The sequence below is a fragment of the Panthera uncia genome, chromosome B1 (genome assembly GCF_023721935.1).
Source record: "Panthera uncia isolate 11264 chromosome B1, Puncia_PCG_1.0, whole genome shotgun sequence".
Classification (NCBI taxonomy): domain Eukaryota; kingdom Metazoa; phylum Chordata; class Mammalia; order Carnivora; family Felidae; genus Panthera; species Panthera uncia.
Window position 1 is genome coordinate 100,717,926 of NC_064811.1, and position 21,049 is coordinate 100,738,974.

Genomic DNA, 21,049 nt, shown 5'->3' on the forward strand with positions numbered 1-21,049 from the left:
ATCCAATGGAATAAAGACATTCTTTTCAGCAAGTGGTGCTGGGAAAACTGGACAGCGACATGCAGAAGAATGAACCTGGACCACTTTCTTACACCATACACAAAAATAAACTTAAAATGGCTGAAAGACCTAAATGTGAGACAGGAAGCCATCAAAATCCTAGAGGAGAAAACAGGCAAGAACCTCTCTGACCTCGGCTGCAGTAACTTCTTGCTAGTTATGTCTCTGGATGCAAGGGTAACAAAAGCAAAAATGAGCTATTGGGATCGCATGAAGATAAAAAGCTTCTGCACAGCAAAGGAAACAATCAGTAAAACTGAAAGACAGCTTACAGAATGGGGGAAGATACTTGCAAACAACATATTGGATAAAAGGTTAGTATCCAAAATCTGTAAAGACCTTATCAAACTCAACACCCAAAAAACAAATAGCCCAATGATGAAATGGGCAGAAGACATGAATAGACATTTATCCAAAGAAGAATCCGTATGACTAACAGACATGTGAAAAGATGCTCAACATCACTCGTCATCAGAGAAATACAAATCAAAACCGTAATGAGATACCACCTCACACCTGTCAGAATGGCTAAAACTAACAACACAGGAAACAACAGATGTTGGCAAGGGTAGAGAAAGGGGAACCCTTTGATACTGGTGCAGCCACTCTGGAAAACAGTATGGAGATTCCTGAAAAAATTAAAAATAGAGCTACCCTACGACCCAGCAATTGCACTACTAGACATTCAGGATGAATACAAAAATGGTGATTCGAAGGGCACATGCACCCCAATGTTTATAGCAGCTGTATCAACAATAGCCAAATTATGTAAAGATAATGCACCCCAATGTCCATTGACTGATAAATGGATAAAGAAGATAGATAGATATATATATATATATATATATATATATACACACACATACACACACACATATACATACAATGGAATACTACTCAGTGATCAAAAAGAATGACATCTTGCCATTTACAGCAACATGGATGGAACTAGAGTGTATTATGCTAAGTGAAATAACTCAGAGAAAGACAAATATATGAATTAACTCATGTGGAATTTAAGAAACACAACAGATGAACATTGATGAAGGAAAGGAGAAATAAGGTAAAAACAGAGAAGGGGGCAAACCGTAAGAGACTCTTAAATACAGAGAACAAACCCTCAGTTTGGGGGAGGGGAAGTGGGTCAGGATATAGGCTACATGGGTGATGGGCATTAAGGAAGGCACTTGTTGAGATGAGCACTGCGTGTTAAATTTAAGTGATGAATCACTGGGTTCTGCTCCTGAAATGAATACCACACTTTATGTTAACTAACTAGAATATAAATAAATAAATAAAAAAAAAATGGAAGTTTTTGATTCATTTTCCATAGTTTATTTTTGAGGTATGAATAATAGTTTTTTTATTTGTTTATTTAAAATAAAATTTATATTTATTTAGGGTGTTTGACATTTCATATGTTTTTTTGTTTGCTAGCTAACTGAAGAAGAAATTAATTTTGGTGAAATTTGGTACATTACTAAAGGTGTATCTCTCATATAAAAAAAAGAGAGGGCAGCAAACCATAAGAGACTCTTAACTATAGAGGACAAACTGAGGGATGCTGGAGGGGAGGTGGACTGGGGATGGGCTAAATGAGCGATGGGTATTAAGGAAGGCACTGGTTGTGATGAGCAGTGGGTGTTATATGTAAGTGATGAATCACTGAATTGTACTCCTGAAAACAGTATTACAGTATATGTTAACCAACTAGAATTTAAATAAAAACTTGAAAAAATAAAGATAAACCACAGTGTAAGCTACTATAATGAAAGTTAACAGTTCTCCATAGTTCTTCTAACTGATCATATCTAATTTAATTGTCCTTCAGTTGAATTTGATAGGGAGAAAAATGGATAAAGGTTAAGAAAAGCACTCTCAAAAAAACAAACAAAACCCTAAAAACCCCTTGTATAACATAAGAAAAGATCATACAAAAGAAAGCACTGACTATGGTACCTTTTTCCTGACCATCTTTGGTTGACCTGTGATGCACTGTCTTAGATTATTTCTTCAGGAGAAACAAGTGCTTCATTAATCTCTTTTGTAGTTGGATTTATTAATTACTCTTCTTACTTATGTTTATGGTAATTATATCTTTTATTTGAGAAGATTATTATTTGAAGTTTCCAGTTTATAAGATCTTGGTTTTAGTATTGTGTAATTTTTAAAAATAAACTAGTTTTTATGAAAAGTCTTAGTTTCTATGATGTAAAAATTTAAATACTAATGTGATGTTTAAATGCATCATGCTTTGAACATTTTACTATTTATATTTTACTGTAATTTTATTGTTAGGATAAAGTTTTACTTTTAGTCTATAAATGGCACTTTGCTATTATTCTTAGCATGAAGTCTTTAAATTCTGTCATTACACAGAAATATAAAATATATTACACAGAAATATAAAATATAGAAATTCAGGTTGTTTTAGAATGCTAAATTGAAATATTATAGTAACATCAGCTTTTTTTTCTCTTTCTGTTATTTTATATACTTTAAAAACTTTTATATGTTTATATGTTTTTATGAATTATGTGTTATATAAATTAAATATATATTTTTAAAAATTTAAGATTCTCTTTATCATAGAATTCTGTTTAAAATAAATTGAGTTAGTTTAGCTGTGAATGATTTTAATAAAACCTTTGACTAAAGCTTTTAAAAAGTTGACTAAAACCTTTTTTTTTTGTAATTGGTATCTTTAGATCCAAAGGCAGAAACCAGATTATACATCACAGTCAATGACTTTGAATTTCATGTCTATAATCGTTCGGATCTTTATGGACGTCTTCAAGAATTGTTTGGTTTGGAACCAACAATAATTCCACCCAAGAAAGAGGATGATAAATCACGGGAAAATGGAAGAACAAGAGCCCAGTCTAAAATTGAAAGGTTCATTGTCACACTTGAATTTTATTGATCTCCAACATTTAATCATTTGCTTTTATTAGAATATCAGCGATTCTACTCACCTAAACATAGCCTAATCTTTTTTTGTAGTTTGACTAAGACTTGTATTTACAAATAATTCTACAATTCTTTCCTAAGTTCAAATATTACAGAATTATATAATATAAAAAGCAGTCCTTTTCTGCTTTACTAGTGCTATTTTTCTCCAAATTGATGACTGTTGTTATCCATTTGGTTTTTTTCCTTTTGAATGCATGCACATGAATATATACACATGTATATACATTTATGGTGCATATACAAATATATGACTTTGTTTCATCTGTTTCTGGGCTTTCTAAGCTGTTACAATGACCTGTGTGTCTATTTTTTCACCAGTACCACACTGTCTTGATTGCTGTAGTTTCTTTTTTCTTTTTTTTTTTTTTTATTGTTTCGTTACTTTATATACGTGTCAAAGTTTACCAAATTGTTAACTTTGTTAATTGTTAGATAAGTGCATTTTTTTGCATGTCATTTATACAGATTATACCTTAACAGAGCTTTGAGAAGTGGTCTAAAATATAAGCCCAGATATCCTTCTTTTCTTAGGAAGTTAGGTTGGCATTGATCACTGTAGTTTTAAGCGAAGTCTTGAAGTCAGGTAGTGTCAGTCCTCCAACTTTGTTGTTTTCCTTCAATGGTGTGTTGGCTATTCTGGGTCTTTTGCTTCTCTATGTAAACTTTAGGATCAATTTGTTAATATCCATAAGGCAACTTTCTGGGATTTCAGTTGGAATTGTATTGAATCTGTAGATCAAGTTGGGAAGGACTAACATCCTGATCATATTGAGTCTTCCTATCGATTAACATGGGATATCACTCCATTTATTTGATTCTTTGATATCTTTCATCAGAGTTTTATAGTTTTCCTTATGTACATCTTCTCTATATATTGTTAAATTTATATGTAAGTATTTCATTTTGTGGGTGCTAGTGCAAATGGTATTGTGTTTTAAATATCAAATTTCAGGGGCGCCGGGGTGGCTCAGTCAGTTGGGTGGCTGACTTTGGCTCAGGTCATGATCTCACAGCTTGTGAGTTCGAGCTCCACATCGGTCTCTGTACTGACAGCTCAGAGCCCGGAGCCTGCTTTGGATTCTGTGTCTCCCTCTCTCTACCCCTCCCACACTCACGCTCTGTCTCTCTCTCTCTCTTTCAAAAATAAACATTAAAAAAATTTTTTTTAAATATCAAATTTCGCTTGTTCATTGCTGGTATATAGGAAAGTGATGGACTTTTGTATAATATTAACTTTGAATTCCACAACATTGCTATAATTGCTTATTGTTTCCAGGAGTCTTTTTGTCAGTTCTTTCAGATAGTCTATACAGATTGTGTCAGATTGTGTCATCTGCAAACATAGAAAGTCTTATTTCTTCCTTTCCTACCTCAATCTTCTCCAGCCTCAGTAAACAACTTCTGTGTTGCATATGTTTCTTCTCTATGGAAGACTCTTGATATTCTTTGCCTAACTCATTCACCCTTCATGTCCCAGTTGCCTCTGACCCTTCTTTGTGTGCCCACCGAATTCTTTTGTTCCCTATGGTAACACTTCTTGCACTAAAATTGCCTCTTAACTATTCTTACTCCTATTCTAGGCTACAAATTCCCTCAAAATAGAACAGTTGTCATATTCTCAATATCCCTAGTCTCAGCTCAGTGCCTGGGACAGAATATCCATTAAATATATAATTGAGAATAAATGCCCTCATCTACTTAAAAAACTATTACGTATGCAAGGCTATCTCAGCATTCAAAAATCAACAGGCTAAAAATGAAAAATCAAATGATCATATCAATAGATGCAGAAGTATGTTACAAAATCCAGCCCCCATTCATGATTAAAATCTCACTGTAAACTAGGAATAGAGAACTTCTTTGACTTGATAAAGAGTATCTACAGAAACCCTACAGTCAACAATAGACTTAATGGTGAGAAACTAGAAACTTTCCCACTAACATCAGGTACAAAGCAAGGATGTTCCCTCTCACTACTCTTTTCCACTCCCAAGTACTACCTATTGCAATAAGAAAATGAAATAAAAGTTATACATTTTGAGAAGGAAGAAAGATGTGACAATTCAGGGAAAAGATTATCATCAATTGGGTTGGTAACAAGAAGGGAGAAAGGTGGATGGATTCCACATATACTTAGGTAAATGAATGTGTTAGACAGTGATAGATTAGATGTGCAGAATGAGTAAGAAGGAGGAGTCAGTAATGAATCCAGCTTATAATTTAATCAGTGGTCATACTCAGGGAACCTTAGAGAAAGAAGTTAGAGGGGAAGGTAGTAGGGTCCGTTTCAAATTTAGTTTTAGGTACTGAGGACTACCTTAGTGGAGATGGCTTCAGAAGTGTGATTTAGGAGTTACTGGGTTATTGAAGAGATACGCCTTGAGTTCTCATCTGAAATCTTTAGTGATTTGTTGTGAAATTTGGTATCTTAAACTTTTTGTACTTTGTGAGTGGCCACTTTCTTTTCCTTATTCTTGGCCTATCATTTTCATTTTATTTATTTATTTATTTATTTATTTATTTATTATTTGATGTTTATTTATTTTTGAGAGAAAGAGAGCACGAGCATGGGAGGGTATAATAGCAAGGTATAATAACAAAACTGTTTTTAGAGTGACAAGTTTTATTTTTTTTTATTTTTATTTTTTTTATTTTTTTTTTTAGCATTTATTTATTTTTGAGACAGAGACAGAGCATGAACGGGGGAGGGTCAGAGAGAGGGAGACACAGAATCTGAAACAGGCTCCAGGCTCTGAGCTGTCAGCACAGAGCCCAATGCGGGGCTCGAACCCACAGACCGTGAGATCGTGACCTGAGCCGAAGTCGGCCGCTTAACCGACTGAGCCACCCAGGCGCCCCTAGAGTGACAAGTTTTAATGACAGAAGTATAAATTATGATATGCTCTCGTTACATTAATCATTATACTCATTGTATTACAACATGACATAAGACAACCTGAATTATTATTTTTTAAGGCAACTTAAATTATCGAAACTTGGTATATCATAGAATGCATTCCAAGAGCTATTTAAAGATATTAGTATTGTTAGATGCTGTCATTATTTTGTTTACTGGAGTAGTCGTTAGATGTATTTGGAAAATTACAGCTGGTACTAATGTGTATTGTGAAGAAGCCAAGTGTATTCTTGGCTATTTAAGTTTTTCTTATGTTTGTCAATTTATTTTTTTTCCTCAGAGTTAAAGTAAAAACAGAATCTCAAGACCCCACATCTTCATGGAGATCACTCATTCCAGTTATAAAAGTCAATGTGAGCACAGTAAGTAAATTCTGCTGCAATGAATGTTTGGTGGGTTAATAACAGAGCCTCTTATTTTTGCAAAAAAAATTTTCACTTAAGAAAATAAAGTAATTTTTAGAGTTGTTTTGGTTCCAAAGTTCTTAAAGTGTGAAAGAATTATTTTAACACCAGTACTATCATAGCACAAATTTATTAGGTTGTTAGGGCTATTTATTCAAAAGTACTTAAATTTCTTTAAACACTAGTCTAAATTGATCAGTGGGGTAGTGTGAATAGTATATAGTGCTAAAGTGGAATTGTTTAGTTCTTATTTGAAATGTCTGTTATTAGGTCAATGAAGGAAAAAATATGGCCTATATATTATGTCATAATATCTCTTGTCTACTTTTTAGGGACGTTTGGCCTTTGGAAATCATTACCAACCTCAAACTCTATGTATCAACTTTGATGATGCTTTCTTAACTTATACTACAAAACCACCTTCCAGTCATCTTGACCAATTTATGCATATTGTGAAAGGAAAGCTTGAAAATGTTCGAGTCATGCTTGTTCCCAGTCCAAGATATGTTGGTCTTCAAAACGATGAGTAAGAAAGTTATTAAAACTTATTTATATCTAATGTAGATATCAGAATCTTTAGCATCCTTTTGAGTTTTTTTGGTACAAATTGGGCAATAATTGGGTATATTCTCTGTTAAACCAGTTAGCAGTGTACTTTTACTTTATAAGATGAATGGATATACTCTTCATTGATGAACTCTAATTTTAAATATTTTGGTAAAAGATAATACCTATAATGGTACCTTTCTCCTTCTCACTGTATTTGGGAAACTTATTTTGGGCAATTACACCTACATGTTTGTATGTTAGAAAATATACATTACAGGTATATTTGTATTTCCAGAAGGGATGAATTAATAGTATATTCAACCAATGCAGTATAGTGGAGTACTATTTTGAGTTAATGAAAAGTTGAAAATTGAATCCAAATTACTCTTGGAAAACTGACAGTTTTAGAACTCACTTAACAGGTAAGTTCTGGTCAGTTTTCTGTCTAGCTTTTCATATTTGTTTTGTCTTCAGTGAAGTAGTTGCTTCACATTGTATGAATGATACCCACTAGACACATTGTGTGAAGGATGCATGCTAGACTCACCCTCATTGTGGTGGGATGCTTTCATATGATTGGAATGGAACTCTGAAGAAATAGCAGACACATTACTCTCATCTAACTCCAGGCCACAGGCTCATGGGGGGATATGAGCTCTCATGTCTTTATGTTATTATCAATCGCTGTTCTTTTTTGTGATGGAGACTCCGTGGTTGCATTTGTGTAATTTATATGTGTATATAATGGGTTTCCACTATGTCGCAGCTTTTATCTTTGTGTGTAGGCAATATAAAGTTTATGAAGTTATAGGAAGCATGATTATTCCTTCTTAGTTCTAACTTTTGGCTAGCTTGCTATTAGATTTTCTGGGGATTGGGTAGAATGCTGGAGAGGTTTTCCCTACTTTAGTACCAGGGAGGCTTTGTGTTTAGCTCATCTCACTCTTCATAATCACAGATTTTGCTAAACATCTTGTAGAATGTGGGCTGTGTACACATTTCTATATTTATGGGTAAAAATTATAATATTGAATAAATCGGAATTTTGTGAAGATTACAAGAGTAAGATAAAAGAAGTTTTGCTATTAATTTTTGTAAAAAGATTTAAAATTGTATTTTTCACTCTTCAGAAGTAAGTGTGGAGATTAAATGATGATATTAAACATTAAATTTTGTCATTTAATACATATTCTTAAAGTTTATTTTGAGAGAGAGTGAGTCTGCACATGAGTGGGGGAGGAGCAGAAAGAGAGGGAGAGAGAATCCCAGTAGGCTCTGCACTGTCAGCATGGAGCCTGACATGGGGCTGTATTCCACGAACCGCCACAAACTGAGAGATCATGACCAGAGCCGAAATCAAGAGTCAAACCTTAACTGATGAGCTACCCAGGTGCCCCCATTTAATACAAACTTAGAAGAAGGTTGCTGAATTTGTATATATTATCTGATGATTGAGAAGTTAATTTTGCTGTGGAAGGAAGATATGGTGGTGTATGGATGACAAAGAGAAGGATTGCTGAATCAAAGCAAATAAAAATTAGTAGTTTGTGAGAAAGTGATTGTAGAGAGACATTCATTCCACAATGTTTCCAAGTTGATCAACTAAATATTCTTGGAAATAGATAATATAAAGTTGTTAAAAATAAAAATGACAACATTTTTTAATTTAATATTTCTTAAAGATTAAAGTTTATTTTACAAATATATAAAATATTTCTTATTCAGTTGTAAGGTATTAATATAAAATGGTTGAATTTTAAGTTTAATTGTAAATTTTTATTGCAAATGCAGAATATAATTATTCTAATGATTGTTCTATTGTATTTAAACTTTGTTTAAATTGATTTCTCTCATTTAAAACTTAAAAAATGTAAAACAAATTTTTTTTCTTTCTGAAACTAATATATTGACTAAAAATTTTTCAGTACCACTTTATTACTTAGTCTAACATGGAATATTCTTTAGTCTAGCTATGGAATACTTCATTGTCCATGTGAAAGATGTTTACCCTTTTCAGGATGCTACAGTTGATTACTTTTTAGATTTTTCTCTCTCTCTGTTTTCTCCTATTACTACCATAATTAGAATACTGAACATTGTATATTCTGGAGATGTACTTAGTTTGCCTTCTCCCCTCCTTCTTCTAGGCCACCAAGATTAATGGGAGAAGGTTTTGTGGTGATGCAGTCAAATGATGTTGACATCTACTACTACATGGATGAACCAGGTATTACTTTTCTAAAGTGTGTTTCGTAGCTACAATTCTCTTTCTTCTATGAAATACTGATATTTAATAATGTTTTAAGTCTCCTTAGTTACGATAAAATAAATATCAATAAATGGTAAATGTGGATGTAAGAATGCTTACCTAAAGAATGTCTGTGTCATTTGTCAAAAATTGAATATTTCAGACCAAAGGAGAACAATATAGGAATCTTTGGTTCAATTCCGGTTTTACAAGTATACTTCAAAAATTGTGAATGTAAATGACCTTGGGTGAAAACCTTTAGAGAATGTGGTGACAGTTAAGGTAGTTTACACTGCTTAAGAAAAAAAAAATCATAGTATATTAGATTTGAGACTTGAAGTTTAAGGATTGAAATCTAGCTGGTTAGAGTACTTCACAGGTGGTTTGAGTTTTATAAAAGTAGCTAAACATTAGTTTTTTACCTGTTTTTACTTACTTCTGGCCTTTTTATGCCTTTCATGGGATTTGTGAGGTCAGGGTATTTTCAAAATGAAACTAGAATGTTATTTGCCTTTTTCACCATATTGACACTGTTGGTACAAAAGCAGTAATGGGTAAGCTGATGGTACTTTAGCATGTACTGTTAATCACTGTCTTTTTCACTGCCACACATTTATAGTAGAACAACAAATGCCAGTATCACTTTAGAATGTCTTTGATTAAGCAGTAATAATTATTTTTATCAAATCTTGACCCTTGAGTAATCTTTTCAATATTCGGTGTGATAAAATGGCAAGTACACATAATGCAAATACACAGTATACCAAAGTATACTGATGTTTGGAGGAAAAGCACTTGGATAGTTGAGTTCTAACCCACACTATTTGCTCTTTTCATGGAGCGCTGGTTTCACTTGAAGGAGCAGCTAGGGACAAACTATGATTTTGAGTTTTCATATAAAAATTAGAATTTTAGAAAATTTGGGGCTGCCACTGTGAGTGGGAGGATTTTTCTGATGAGACCAACAGTGATATTAACAAATTGATTTTTAAAATGCTTAATAATGAAGTTTATCAATATTTGGGAAACATATATGTCTCTGTGAACCAGTATTTTCCAAATGCATGATATTACAAAGTCATGCCATGGTTAAAAGATCTATTCAAAGTGTAAGAGATAAGTAAATGTTAATGTATCAGGGTACAAAAAATGCAGTGATAGGGTTTCAGATTCCACTTTGCAACTAACTTGTAAGAAACTACCACATGCTGCGTTTTGGTGTAGTGTCAGAGAAGAATACCCAAAATTATCTGCAAAAGCTATTAAAATACCTATTTGTTTGAGGCTAGGTTTTCTTCATATCCTTGAACAACAGATTAAATACAGAAGCAGCTATGCGAATTCACTTATTTTCTATTAAGCTGGACGTTAAAGAGATTTGCCAAAATAAAAACAATGCCAACACTTATTACCAAATTAATTTGTTTTTGAAAATATGGTTATTTTTCATTAAAAAGTATTTTCATTAAAAATGGAATTAAAATTTCATTTTAAAAAAATTTTCATATTCTCATTAAATTTTATTAAGCTTTTCATTATTTCAACATGTAGTTAGTTTAGTTTTATTAAACATTATGTCAACATGTAGTGAGTTCTTTGTTACTTTAAAAGTAAAGTTTATAAAAATTGCTCAATTTCAATTTTGAATGCAGTAAAGTTTGATAGAGATAACACCAAAAAACCCCACTTTGCATCTTCAGTAATTTTATGACTGTAAAGAATTACTGAGATCAAAAAATTTTTAGAACTCTTGATCTAGGGAATCTTTTAACAGTAATTTTAAGTAATTGCCTCTATATTGTGTATTCTGCAATACAGGACTTGTTCCAGAAGAAACAGAAGAAAATACTGAAGGAGAAATGAGCAGTGAGGATTGCAAATTACAAGATTTGCCTCCATGTTGGGGATTGGATATAGTTTGTGGTAAAGGAACAGATTTCAACTATGGGCCATGGGCCGATAGGCAGAGGTACTTGAGTAAATTATATTTATAGTCAGTCTTTAAGTGTATTAAGACAACACTATAATTTTTATAAAAAGTAGCTTAATATTTTTATAAGATATCTTATTATGGCAGGGTAAAGTATCACTAAACATTTTAATTCAAATTATAACTTGTTTGTAGAGAAATTGGCATAAGCAAATTCATTCTAAAGGAGGGGCTAATTCATTAGAAAAATGGTGAATGAAGAGCATATTTATTGATTCCTATGTTTTGTCTTTTGTATATAATCAATGGATATGCCTGGAGTTGTTGGGGCTGTGGAGATTCAGAGATAAAAGACATCTATCATTCAGTTTTAGTGAGGAAAAAGAAACGGAAGTGTTCTATTAAGTGCTGTAAGAGAGGTCAAGGAAAAGCCTCAATGAAGAACTTAGGAAGGTACTGTACTAGTTTGCCAAGACTGCCGTGACAAAGTACCACAGACAGTGTGGTTTAAACAACAGACATTATTCACAATTTTGGAGGTTAGACTTCTTAGATCAAAGTGTTGGTAAATTTGGTTCCTTCTGAGGGTGGCTGTGAGGAAAGAGTGCATTCAAGGCTTTTCTCCTTGGCTTGTTGATGGCCATCTTCTCTCTGGCCTTCCCATGGTCTTCCCTTTTGTATGTCTTGTAGGCCTCCCTGTCCACATTTCTTTGTCTTAGAAGAACCCCAGTCATATTGGATTAGGGCCCACCGTGATGGCCTCATTTTAACTGAATTACTCTCTAAAGATCCTATCTCCAAACATTAAATTCTCAAGTCCTCAAGATTGGAACTTCAACATATGAATTTTTAGGGGGACATAGTTCTTCCCATAACAGATACATAATTCATCAGAGGAGAGAAGAATTGGGGAAGACTTTTTAGTAGAGGTAACGTGTAAGTTGAATTTTGAAACCTAAGTAGGAGTTAGCCAAGAAAGGAAGAGGAGTACAAATAATGGAGGCAAAAGAAGAGTTCTGCAAATGCATGACGACAGTGGAGATTTGTCTTAAAGTTTCTATAGTTTGTTAGGAGATTTGTGGATAGTTAAGATATAGAAATTTTATAGTAGAGGTAATGGACAGTGTCTGAAAATTTTTTTTTTATGTTTTATTCATTCTATTAATTTTGAAGTAATTCTAATTTTGATATTTTTTCTACTTGATGAAGAATTTTAAGCAAAGAAGGGGACATTTACCACTAATTATGAAGGAACATGTAAATTTTTATATAAATAGACATTGCCTAAAGTTAGTTTAGTTTTTTTGTTCATAAATTAGCTTGAATGGAGAAATACAAGGTAAATTGTTCACTGAAGCAGGTATTACTGGGCCATTGATGGACTAATGAAGAGTGCTGATAGTGACTTGATAATGCTGACTCTTTTAATACTTGTTTTAAAAAATGCTTTCTACCCAGCACTGTTAGAAGAAGTATATACTTGTTAACTGGAATGTTCTGTTAATCTTGGTATCTCTAGTATGTAGGAATATCTGCCCCATTAAATATGGGTAATATGCTAATACATTACTTCATTGAGTTCTGGGTTAGGTTATTTGTTAGACTTGAAAGTAAACAACTTAAAATTTCAGGTTAGAAAACAAATGCTTTTCAAATTACTGGATTAAAATTTTCCTTTTATGATAAGGTTTTTCGTGTATTACGGGAAAAATACAGCCATGCTGTATATACAGTGGAATAGTTGGAAATTAGGGTTTTTACATCCCATTAAGTAACAGTTACAAAATGTTATATTTGAAAGGAAAAAAATTAAAAATCAGTGTTTTTTAATGCAGATACATAAAATATTTTTGCATTTCTAAGACTTCAATAAAGTATGATTATTTTTAAATTATATTAATTTTATTACATTAAAAAATATTAGAATATATTTACATGAAAATCCAAACAAATTCTTTTACTGTGTAACCGTATTCACTTCTGAGGTGATCTTTGTATTACATAGAGAAATGACAATGAAGTTAATATAAAAGAAAAATTTGCTTTATGAACTGTTTTCTTTGCTTTATGAACTGTTTTCAGTCGATCTTGCCATGCTAGGAGAGAACAGCAATACCTTTTTTAATCTGGACTTAGCAAAATATCCATGTTTATTTAAAAAACAGAAAAGAAAAAAGAAAAGTTATTGTAATACTTTGCTTTTCACTTACATGTACAAATGGTGCATTTCCTCAGTTGTAGCCATTTCCTTTTCTTCTTCCCCATTTTGAGTTTCTATATAAATATGAATTTAAATCAGAAGTGAATAGTAAAGTCAGTTTTCTTAGCATCTGCTAAGACGTAAGAAATTTAGGAAGAAATATTAACTACTTTGCTATTGGATGGTTCCCTCAGTTTTGTGAAGTTTTTGATTTCTGATGTAGAATGACTTTTTAGCTTGTAGATTTTGACTTCATTTCTACCACCTTTACATGATTTTCTGAATCTTTAAGATATTCAGCTTTTCCTTCATGATATTTTCTTAGAGTTTTCGTGACAGAGTTTTTATGAGATTTGTACTTAATCCTTAGATGATAATTACAATAATGCAAACATTCCTGACATTGTCTAGTTTCTTACTGCTTTCAATAAGTACTTTCATTATATTTTCACAATTGATTCTCATAACCGAGTGAGGTACACAGGACAGGTATGGTAAACTTATTATACCTTTGAGAAAATGGAGATGCAGAGAGGTTCAGTGATTTGGGCAAGATGATGCTATAACATCTAGAGCTGAGATTCAAACCAACCCTTTAAGTCCACTGTTCTTTTCATTATATCCTGCTACCCACCAAATAGTCCATTTTCATCTAATGATCATATTGAATTTTTTTTTGTCTTTTTTGTCTTTAATAGTCTTAGTTCTATATATCTGTGTGTTGTAGCCAAAACATTTGCAGGACGTTATTTTCTTTTCACACACACTTACTTAATCATGGCAAGTTAATAGTCTATGATGGGTGAGTTTGAAAATTTTGTTCTGTTCATCTAATTTTTCCCAATCTTATTTATTCCAAGTAGCATTTTCTGTTACTGGCAACTCTGTTTTCAACCCTTCCTGTTTAAAATCCATAAACTGGCACCTTCTCTGAATTATGAATAACATTACATAATTTTGACTGACATAGGAGACTGAAATGGAAATTCTTTGGGTTCTTTCATCTTTGTTAAATAATGAGGGGAGGCAAATGCATTAGAGCTTAGCTTCTTTACTTTTTAGAGATCTGTTGCTCTGTAGACTCTTACTGATAGCATATTGATTAAAAAATAATGATTATGAGGGGCGTCTGGGTGGCTCAGTCGGTTGAGCATCGACTTTGGCTCAGGTCATGATCTCGTGGTTTGTGAGTCCAAGCCTCACATCAAGCTCACTGCTGTCAGTTGGAGCCTGCTTTGGATCCTCTGTCCCCCTCTCTCTCTGACCTTCTCCCGCTTGCACCTTCTCTCTCAAAAATAAATAAAAACATTAAAAAAAATTTTTAAAAATGATTATGAAAATAATAGAAATAATAGCCTTTTTTTCCATCAGCATGTACTGCCAAGTCTTTTCCATGTATGCTGTCATTTAATCATCAGATCTATTCTGTGACGCCAGTTATTCCTATCTTATAGACAAGAAAGCAGGTCAAGTGTCCTCAGAAGGGTGAAGTAACTCAACCAGAGTGGAATAATGACTCCAATTACACCATCCTCCTTCAATTCTTTCTTTGCCTTTTGGACGATTGATATACTTGTAGAAAGAAATGAAAAGTCTTTAATTTCTCACAGAATACTTGAATAGTGAATAGTGCAAATTTGTTCTTGTCTAGATTCATTTGACAATAATATATTAAGTACTCAAAGCTTGTTGCTTTCTGGAAGTATAAAACATTGGAGAAAACAGTATTTTGGTTTTCATTGAAAAGAAATTAGAGTAGGTGTTCTTTTGTGACTTAATTTTTTTTCTATTTCATGTCCAATTGTTAAATGAGATAGCAATGATAGTACAAAGTTAGAACACTGATATTGCACCCTTATAAATGTAATTTTGCTTGAATAACAAGTTACTCTTTCTACCTCCTTATATAGAGATTGTTTATGGAAGTTTTTCTTCCCACCTGATTATCAAGTTCTGAAAGTTTCTGAAATTGCACAGCCTGGGAGACCACGACAGATTCTTGCTTTTGAACTGCGAATGAATATTATTGCAGATGCTACAATTGATTTGCTATTTACCAAAAATAGGGTAATTATTGAAATAATATACTAGAAAATAGTGTTTAAAATTTGAACATTATTTCCTAGGGTCTTTTTCTTGTGACTAGTTCTATACTTTGATTCATTTCTATGAGCTCCTACCACCTTCCCCCCTGCAATAATTATACGTATTGCTTTCATTAAGTGCCAAAAGTAGAAAAAATTAGTAATAAACCTTCCTTCTATGGTCTCGTTCATTTTCTCCCTTTATTCCTGGCCAAATTACTTTAGTGTATTTTTGGTAAAACTTTGAACTTTTGTTCTTAGGAACTTTTAATACCTATTTAATATTGATGATTATATTTTGTCTGTGATAATAACTGAAAAGGAAAAATGGGAGTATAATTAGTGAGAAAATAATTGTTTTATATGAATTAATTTTTTTCTTTTGGTAGGAAACAAATGCTGTACATGTAAATGTAGGAGCTGGGTCATATTTAGAAATTAATATTCCAATGACAGTTGAGGAAAACGGTAAGCTGAAATGATTACTTTTCTATTTTAAATGATTAATAGAGGAATAATTAATATATAAATAATAGTTTGCTAGCCTATTTAGACTAACATTAATGGGATTTTCTTTTTCAGCTTTCTATTACATTTACTTAACAGTACATATTACATAATTAAATTATTTGTGCACCGAGAGAGAAGGGAAAAAAATTTTAATTAAGTTAGGTCTTATGCTTTCATTATACCCTATACTTCTGTAAGACTTAGCATAATTTGTTTAACATATGTTTTCCCTATTAGTCTGTTGCTCTGTGAGAGCAAGTGCTGTGTCTTTTTTTTAAACTGATGTAAATTGGGTGCTGAACCCAGTACCTGACACATGGTATGTGGGCAGTACTTGATTGAATGACTGATAGGTTTTGTTTTAGGTTACACTGTTCATAGATTTTGTCAGAGAGTAAACCTGGTACTTTGAACAATATAGCTTTAAAAAGCAGAACATTTCATATTTAAAACACTAAATAATACTCTGATTGCTATAGTTTTAGCTGACCTAATCTAAATTCATTATGCATTTGAAATTTGGACTCTGATACAAGTTAATAATGTGATTAGATACATTTTGTTAAATTTATCAAAATATTATAAAGGCTTCTTAATTTTTTCTTCCTCTTCCTATCCTTTTGTTGTATTTGTAGTTGAGAGTAATTAAAATGAAATTATGCTTTATTCACTTCCTTCAGAGTATAGAGAATAGCAGCTTACCCATATTTTGAAGTCCCTAGTCAACAATGTTACTATGGCTAAGTATAATTAGAGTAATTTTTGTATCATTCCTGGCTCTCTTTACTTGTTTCTGTCAACTTTTTTTTTGTTGCTGGTGTAAGAAAAAGGCTGGTAGAAGTTGACTATATTTATTAGCTTTCATATACAGGTAGTAACTGCGTCTGCCTGCTTAGATAATCAGTTGTGAAACGGTGACTGAGAATGGCATAGTGTATCTTCTCCCTGTAACTTTGAGGCTATTTAAATGAAGAGTTAAACCTTACATTTGCTAGTTTTTAAAAGAGTAATCATACTGAGTCTTGAGATTCTTGTCAGATGCTTGAGATTCTCTAGGACTGGTTGATTGAGAGTAGTGCATTGGAAAAAACATCTTTAGGATAGTCTTAATTACAGATACATATTAGGAGGAAAAAGACAGTTGGCATTTGTACAAAGTTGAGAATGGTTCTCTTAAGGGAGTGCTTCTACAACTTGTAAACTGATATTGCACATAGGAAATACTTGTGCCAATTTTTTTGTACAATTATGTGTGCACAGGGGTAAGGGAGCCTCTGAGGGCTGAGGGGGTCAGTATTTCAAGCATACTTACTGTGAATTCTTTTAAGATGACTGAGAGGAAAAATAGACTTAAGTCTTAGACATTAGCAAAATATAATTCAAATATATTTAAAACTTTTTTCAGAGATTCAAGCGTTTGAAAAAACATGCCCAGAGCAGGATGCATGTTGAACTAGCCATATAATAATGACCATTGTGTTAGTGTGCTTAGAAGGGCAGCCCTTCAAGAAAAGAAGTGAAATAATCTATGCTTTTCTGTTTTTGTTTAGAATGGGGCTATGTTGTTTGCTGTCATTACATAAGGAGTATCTGTTTAGAAACTATCATCACATATATAAGTTATAGTTGAAAATGATGAAAATAGATACTGTTGAGTCCGGGGGAGAAGAAAAGACATGAGAATCATCTTTAATATTTAAAAACTGTCATTTAGAGAGTAGACTTATAGTTTTGCACTGGAAAGCAAAATCAGGATGGATACTCTATGAAGATGGAACTTGCCTCCTTTAGAGCTGTCCAAAATGAGAAAGGTCACCTATTAGGTAGCAAGCTCCCCTCCTTGGGGTGTATTTATATAGTGTCTGGTCACCATTTTTTAGGGATTCATTCTTTGGGTGGTGATGGGGGTTGTTTACAGTACAAATTTTTAATGATATATATATATTTTTTAGGTTCTTAATTTTTATGTTTTCACTAACTAGGTTACACTCCTGCCATTAAAGGACAGCTCTTACATGTTGATGCCACCACCAGCATGCAATACCGCACCCTCTTAGAAGCAGAAATGTTAGCAGTAAGTCTAGAGTATACATTGATATGTATACATAAATAAAACATGAATTTGATTTTAATTTTTAATACAAAATTTTAATGACCAGGAAGTCATTAAATGGTTCACCTCATTCAAGAACCACCAAGTGCTCTTGGCCCTATTTTGTGAAGAGGAGTAGATTTCCAGTGCTGTGGACTGTGTTTGACATCTCTCTTTTGCTCTGCTTCTGCTTTTGGGCTAAGTGAACATAAGGCGCAGTGCTAACATGGTTTTTGGTCTTTAGAAATATGAAAAGTTGTTACAATATTATTTTTAAACTTCATTTTATGACTAAACTAATTCCTATGTTGTAAATAAGATAATCTTTCACTATGTTTCTGGCCCCATTGGATTCTTTCTTATGGCTTAATACGCCATTTTGCTTTTTACTTGATGAATGAGGTAAAAAGAAGAAAATTTTATTGATTCCCTAGAGTGCTCCATATTATAAAGAATATATGAATGTTTATGATTAAAATCACAGATTGGAGACTTGTTTCATTAATCAGGCAGATTCTTTATCAGGGACACTAAAAATAATATCAAAAGCCACTATCTAGAATGGCTGATATTAAGAGAGGATTCTTTTATAAGATGGTATCATTGGGTCCTTAATTGTTTAAAAAAAAAAAAGCATCTATATTTATAGATGATATATATGTAAAGTAAGAGGAAAATTTTACAATTACCAAGAATATATTGAATATCATAAATGTATATTAAACTGGCATATTCAGCATTTTAATGAATTCCTGAGCTCTTGCTGGTAAATAGTGCTGCAATAATGCTTTTCCTGGTCAGGCAGCTCTTGCCCAACTTTGATAGATGTAATACATAACAAAGCACCATGTCAGATCAATAATTACCAAACTTCCAAATGGGAACCTGGGAGGCACTGGTGACCACACATCTGTGTGATAGTATATGCATGGTGCTCCACATCCCCAACCCTGAGACTCACATAACCGATTAGATTTAAGGAGGAATGAAGGATATTGGCTATTACTCTGTTAGTTTAGCTAGAGTACAGTATCAAAACTGTAGCCTGATTTGTTGTTCTTAAAGGTTTCTGGCCACATCATGGCTTAGTATTTCAAGGAGCTGGATGTAACCATGGATACTGACGTTTAGTCACATTAATATTAAAATCTTTGAGGGATCTTCTGTTCAGCTCAGCAGGAAAATAAGTTTTAATTACTCACTAGTGTGTGTGTGAGTTTATTTCTAGTGCTGTTCACACAATATCACATTGTAAGCTCTAACATTTTTACTTAACGTTTTGTTTGCAGTTCCACATCAATGCCAGTTACCCCCGAATATGGAACATGCCACAGACATGGCAGTGTGAATTAGAAGTTTATAAAGCCACCTACCACTTCATCTTTGCACAGAAGAACTTCTTTACTGGTAACTTTCTAATAAATGTAAATACAGCGAAATTTATCACAGTGAACTTTTTTATATTCAGTAAGTTTTGCTTTTAGATTCAACATGGGGATTTGATGATAGAGTTCAGACTTTATTTTACACTTCTTTTTGAGCTAAGCATATAAAAGGGAAAATTTAAATATATTTTGTTTTTTCTTTTACCTCAAACAAGGAAAAGATGAACCCAAAATTGGGCTTAGAAAAAAAAAATGAAAGAACTCATCTTAGGCAGGTGCTTTGTGTCAGTCTAGTGGGGAATAATTTGGGGAGGATGAATTAATTTCTTTCTTTACCTGAATTAGGCATCAGCATGGTTTCATTATTTTGTTTCAATTATTGTAATCTACAAAAGGTATATTCAAATAGTCAAGTATGTTGTTTTTTAATTTTTCTTTAAGTATGGTTGACACGTTACATTTGTTTTGGTATACAACATGGTGATTCAACAACTCTATATATTATGCTGTGCTCACCACAAGTGTAGCTACACTTTGTCACCAATGATATTAGAATGCCATTGACTGTATTACCTTTGCTGTGCCTTTCATTCTCATGACTTGCTCATTCCATTACTAAAAGCCTGTAACTCTCACTCCCCTTCAGCTATTATCCTCATCTCTTTACCCCCTTCCCCTCTGGCAGCCATCAATTTGTCTTCTGTAGTTATGGATCTGTTTCTGCTCTTTGTGTTTATTTGTTTGTTAGATTCCATATGCATATGGTATTTGTCTTTCTTTGTCTGATTTATACCCTCTAAGTCTGCCTGTGTTGCTACAAATGACCAAATTTAATTCTTTTTTATGGCTGTGTAATATTCCTCTGTGTGTGTGTGTGTGTGTGTGTGTGTGTGTGTGTGTGTACCCCAGATCTTCTTTATTCATCTATTGTGGGCACTTAGTTTGCTTTGATTTCTTGGATATTGGAAATAAAGCTGCAATAAACATAGGGGTGCTATGAGTTATGTTTTCATTTTCTTTGAGTAAATACCCAGTAGTGGAATTACTGGATCATATGATATTTCTATTTTTACGTTTTTGAGGAACCTCCATACTGTTTTCCACAGTGGCTGTACCAATTTACATTCCCATACCACCAAGGATATGTTATTTTGTATCTGGAGCTGCTACTTACTCCTTTATGTTGGCATGGATATTGAGTTAATGTTATCGTTAGTTGGAAAAAATTCCTTTATTTCTTGAAGCATATTATAATACCTACTCATATGGGTAGGGAACATACCTATATGGGTATGGGTTTAGGAACATGTCGTCTTGGTCTCTAACAGAAATATAACTACATAAAAATAAGTTATATTTATAGAACCTTCCCATAAAAAGTTTAGCTAAACAAAATTGGCGTGATTTGCCAGGGTCAATGGCTACCCCAGAGCATCTAATATTTGCTTTACTGACTGCTGCATTTATTGATCCATCCATCATTCCCTCTTAGTCATCTGATTAAATATCTATATTACAAGCATCTGATCTGTGCTGCATACTATTAGATAATTAGGGATTTAGTATTAAGGTATTCATAGATAGTCTGGCCCTGACTTTATTTACTAGCAATATAATGTTGGCCAAATTATCTAATTATTTAACCTTCTGTTTCCTTATCTGTGAAGTAGAGATAATAATTTCTACCCTAATTTTGC

The 21,049-nt window shown here is 32.8% G+C and overlaps 1 protein-coding gene across 4 annotated transcripts in view; it reads left to right on the plus strand.

Annotated features, from left to right (window-relative positions):
- The window catches only part of BLTP1 (bridge-like lipid transfer protein family member 1), a 223,467-nt gene that overhangs the window by 33,190 nt on the left and 169,228 nt on the right, over positions 1-21,049 (plus strand). For all 4 annotated transcript variants that reach the window (XM_049631120.1, XM_049631121.1, XM_049631122.1 and 1 more), the window contains exons 9-17: positions 2,769-2,955; positions 6,231-6,312; positions 6,687-6,880; positions 9,051-9,130; positions 10,970-11,120; positions 15,192-15,348; positions 15,755-15,833; positions 17,858-17,949; positions 19,257-19,374. In XM_049631120.1, the coding sequence (XP_049487077.1) occupies positions 2,769-2,955; positions 6,231-6,312; positions 6,687-6,880; positions 9,051-9,130; positions 10,970-11,120; positions 15,192-15,348; positions 15,755-15,833; positions 17,858-17,949; positions 19,257-19,374 (1,140 nt within the window). The remainder of the gene's footprint in view (positions 1-2,768; positions 2,956-6,230; positions 6,313-6,686; positions 6,881-9,050; positions 9,131-10,969; positions 11,121-15,191; positions 15,349-15,754; positions 15,834-17,857; positions 17,950-19,256; positions 19,375-21,049) is intronic.